The sequence below is a fragment of the Ruditapes philippinarum genome, unplaced genomic scaffold (assembly GCF_026571515.1).
Source record: "Ruditapes philippinarum isolate M1 unplaced genomic scaffold, ASM2657151v2 ctg114_1_1_1_1, whole genome shotgun sequence".
Classification (NCBI taxonomy): domain Eukaryota; kingdom Metazoa; phylum Mollusca; class Bivalvia; order Venerida; family Veneridae; genus Ruditapes; species Ruditapes philippinarum.
This window is the reverse complement of record NW_026859562.1, coordinates 209,966-214,746: the sequence shown is the minus strand read 5'-3', so window position 1 is coordinate 214,746 and position 4,781 is coordinate 209,966. Positions and strand designations below refer to the sequence as shown.

Sequence of the window (4,781 nt, the reverse complement as noted above, 5' to 3'; positions counted from 1 at the left end):
TTACAGTGTCTTTAAAATAGCATTCCGGAGTTTTTAAACTGACATTATCCGGATACGTTGACAGCACTTTTGCACAAATGACAACAATAAGCGATAAGTACTTAATAGTATCAACATATTAAGGCAGTTTCATTATATCTTCATGTTGAATAAGTTTATTTCATACAATCACAATACAAATGTAATGTAATATGTTATCACCATTTATCTACCTATGAGCATCTTATTAGACTAAGTTAAACACTAAGTTAAACTAATGATTAGGTGTATATATTTAAATTCTATAATCACTATGCTTTCAAGTCAACATCTGTATGTGAATCAAACTCCCGGGTATTTAATGATTTACTTTATTCATTAAGATCTCAAATACCTGCCGATTTTTTATTTTTGATATAACAGCGAGGAATCAGCAAAATTCGTGTTAACATAAAGGTACGTTCTAGAATAGTTCTCATTGTTCTATTTCTAAGAAATTCATGTATGTGAGATTTTTAAAGCTATGCTTTATTTCGTTTGAATCCGTCATCTACATGACAGTTTATTCTTTCATTGATGTAATTATTCAGAACCACAGGCTATTGCGTATGTGTCTGTTTGATATCTTTTCACAAAAGGATATTTAGTTAACTATTAAAACAAATAAGTAGGATTTGAAATAGTGTATAACATAAGTCGAACAATAAAATTAGGTTTTGTAAGAAATTGTGTGGAATTGTGATTCTTAAAATGTTTTAATTATTTACGATATTTTAGAAGATGGTTTCAAGAATACAAGTATTGAAGTATGTTGGTTTTGTGGTTGGCCTGGCAGCAAAGTTTGTAACAGGATCTATTTTTGTATTTAACGCATATCAAGATGCAATCAAGACAAATTTCAACTACACTCAAACTGAAGGTGACACATTTTTTATTATTTAAAGTAACGCACAAACGAATTTTGTCATTCTATTATACCTATGCTAAATGTTTTTGGTACTAAGCTGTATTATCTATCACAAAATATTTTTGTTTTCAATTATCCTCTGACTAATTACATGTTTGCTATTGCGATGACAGATTTTGGTTCAGATGCAGAGAATTACGTGGTGTATCACTGTCCTTCGTACGAATATTCCACACTCATCTGTGAAGAATACGTACTTATTTTTCACTGAAATCGTATGAGTGAAGTTAACGGTTTAACATAGCTTAGTGTTCGCAGTAAGATGTGTTTAGATATAGACCAAGTTTGTGTAAGACCGATACCCGAAATCGCGTAGGTTTATTATATTTTTTTAATATACTTTAAAACTTATTGAAGCTATAATTGTTTTATGTTTCGGTTTTGGTTTATTCTTCGGTTAAATTTATTGGATTTGGGTACATTGAATCAAAAACCTCGTATTCATTGTTCGTTTTTTAGCTCGACTTTTTTTTTTTGTTGAAATAAAAAAGAGGTATTGCTTTAGTCCTGGCGGCGTTGCCGTTGTCGTCCGCAAACTTGTACCTTGATCATACTTGGCCACAACAACCCTTTGGACAAGACCTTTCAGTGGACCACACTTAACTTGACCTTCATCCATAATTGACCTTGACCTTCAAGGTTAAATGTCAAAATTTTGCTTGTTCTTGCTATTATTGGCTGTAACTTTATTTTTTAATGGATTGTCTTCAAACTTAAATAATAACTAATAATATTCAAGGATAGCCCTTCAAAATAACCTGACAGACCTTAACCTTCACTCATAGATGACCTTGACTTTGAAGGTCATATTATTGAAATTTTCATTGTTTTTGCGCTGTAACTGGCTGTTACTTTGCTATTATTGAATAGATCGTCTTCATATTATAACAGAACATTCTTCAGGACAAGATCTTCAAGTTTATCGAACTCGAACCGACCTTGGCTCTTTAATGGCATATATGAAAGGATTCATACTTTGACAAAACTTATGTGACAAGACACACCGATTAAATTTATAAAAAGGAAACGTTAAGATTTGTTCAAACGTTTCTTCGTTTGCTTTTAGAAAAAGTAAAAAGTCGAGCGTTGCCTCCGCCTTATGGTGGCTCTTGTTCCATTTAAAAAATGATATTGTCATTGTATCTTTGATCGGGGGATCATCCAATACTTTTATCTTACTGACTTGCGCTTTTATATAGTTAATCATCCTCCAATAACTATATTATATCAAGTAAATGAAGCATCTTCAACACTGATGTAACAGTAATAGATACCACTTTAAATTTCTTTCAGTTGAGTTATTAGCATCTATGCTGAACGTAGGTCTTGGAATTGGATTTGTTCCTGGTATATTTTACGACAGATTTGGTCCCACGCTGACATCTGGAGCTGGTCTGATTGTTTCGGTTCCTGTGTATCTGCTTATTTGGAGTACAGTGAAATATACTGAGTTTTACAGCAAACGTATTTGGCTAATGGCTATATATTTTTTCTTAGCAGGTCAGTATAGTGATGAACTCTTTCATATCAAATGTTCAGTTTTTCTTATTAACAAGCGTAGTAACAGTTCTGTCTACCATCGAATGGTACGGATGTTCCTAACCACAACACAAAACAGATTATCTCAAGCTATCGGATCTATCAAACACCGATACAAGAATTTAGGAGCCAGACCGTGAAATTGTCATTAGTCTACATAACACATATAAGTCTTATTAAATAAGGTTTATGATCCTATTTAGGATAATCCGCCCATTTATGGTTTTCACGTTTTCTGTTTGCAAACGTTCGTGTTAAAGAAAATTCACCAATTGTCAAATGCACGGGTCCATAAAAGCACTCTTATGAAAGTTTATCATGCATATTGTAGTTATGGGGAGTAAGGAAAAAAACAATCCTGCAAGTTTTCATTTGGCTGAATTTGTGGACCCTTTTTCAAAATTTTGTTGACGCGTGAAATTGAAATTAACATGTTGCTCTACACTCATCATTTTATCCCTTTTCAGGATTCGGGTCTGTATTCACCTACATGGTAGCATTGAATACGAACGTAATCAACTTCAGTTCGAAACACACGGGGAAAATTGTCGGTTTTTTAAATGCTTTCTTTGCCGGAAGTCCGTCAGTTTTTGCCACAGTTTACTACAATCTCTTTACTACTGGAGATTCGACTATTGCAGAAAATCAGGATTTTGCAGGATTCATGTTGTTTTTTGCTATATTGTACGGCATTGTTAATATTTTCTGTATGATTTTCCTTCGAATTTACAAAGATGATGTAAAAGATGAAGATGTTTTCATAACATCTTATAAAGATAAGAACGGGATAGTTTTAGATGAATTAACAGTAGCTGTTAATGGAAATTCTAAACATCATGGAGATATGGAAGAAACAGATTCCGACCCCGGCACAAACAGCCAACCATATTCAATGAAACAATTAATGTGTAATTTAAACTATCATTTATTTATCTGGATGTTCGCGTGTGCATCATGTGTTGGTGTGGTCTATGCAACAAACCTGACCGTGACGTCAAAATCGGTACACTTAGACAAGTACAATGATAAACTTACAATAATTATTCCCATCACTAATGCAATTGTAAGTGCTAGTATAGGAATAGTTTCAGATATATTTAAAGAGAAAGTTCCTAGGTTAGGTATAGTTATTATAGGATGTGGTGCATTTAGCATTTCTCTTGTAATTGTTTTGTTGTTTGCGGATAAATATCCACTGTTCATTGTAGCCACGGTATTTACTGGTATTGGGGTAGGTATAATATGGAGTTTATGCCCAACAATTATGAAAGAATTGTTTTCAGTGGAACATCTTGGAAGAAACTGGGGCACATGTTTGCTTCTCTCCGCAATTGTTTCGTTTGGTGCACAAGAAGTATTTGGCCTTCTGTATGATGAGCACGTACCAGAAGACATGCGGAATAGCTGTTATGGAATGAATTGTGTTCAGGAAGGGTACGGAGTATTTGTTGGGGTGTCGGTTGTGGGTTTAATTTTAGGTGCTATTATCTTGATACGCAAAAGGTGTTGTAAGCGTTTGTCTGCAACAGATAAAATGGCTTGAATGCAGTCTGTAAAGCATAAACGTTCAGAAAAAAGGAAAGCTAGCTAATCTTTTTTTACGCTTGTTTGAAAAACGGGTTAAATTACAGCCCCCCCCCCCCGATGGGCCTCGTCTCTGGATCTCTGGGTCAAAGGTCAAAGTCACACTGGTGTGAAACATATGATTTAGGTTAATGTATGCAAGGTCAATGTCACTAAAGATGATAGTCAAGGTCACTAAATATGATAAAATATAGAGATTTTGTCCAAAGCAGATCTCTTACACATATGGAATGGTTCTAATGAAACTTCATTCAAATGTTCATCACTTTAAGAAACAAAGTCATGCGCGTTAACTAAGTCTTCGGGTCAAAGATCAAGGTTACACTTAGAGGTCATTGAAAAACACTTTCCAGAGTAGAACTACTACATGCATAGAGGGATTTTAATATAACTTGGCACAAATGTTCACCATTTTAAGGCGTAGTGCCGCGTGTAAAATTTAGGTTCCTGTGGCCAAGGTCAAGGGCCACGGGGACCATTTGTCATAATTAATTGATGAATTGTAACACAAATGATAACTATCATGACTACAAGTGTGATACATGTAATTTAGTTTAATATTTGCAAGGTCAAGGTCACTAGAGATGATAAACTATCCAGATATCTTCCGGATACTGCCCATAGCATATCTCCTATATGCATATCTATAACGCCCACATCTCAGTCAAAAGCTTTTGTTACGGGCGTATTTTGCGATAATGTTGCCCTTGTT

At 34.3% G+C, this 4,781-nt stretch overlaps 1 protein-coding gene across 2 annotated transcripts; it reads left to right on the top strand.

Annotated features, from left to right (window-relative positions):
* Window positions 1-304: 304 nt before the first annotated feature.
* LOC132757008 (uncharacterized) lies at window positions 305-4,135 on the top strand. Of its 2 annotated transcripts, XM_060748179.1 has the most exons (4): window positions 305-435; window positions 757-898; window positions 2,240-2,446; window positions 2,953-4,135. In XM_060748179.1, exons 2-4 carry the CDS (start codon window positions 760-762, stop codon window positions 4,026-4,028), a joined length of 1,422 nt encoding a protein of 473 aa, XP_060604162.1. In that variant the 5' UTR covers window positions 305-435; window positions 757-759; the 3' UTR covers window positions 4,029-4,135. The 2 variants fall into 2 exon arrangements, with proteins under 2 accessions (XP_060604162.1, XP_060604161.1); XM_060748178.1 differs by lacking the exon at window positions 305-435 and having other exon boundaries at window positions 603-898.
* The last annotated feature ends 646 nt before the right edge of the window (window positions 4,136-4,781 follow it).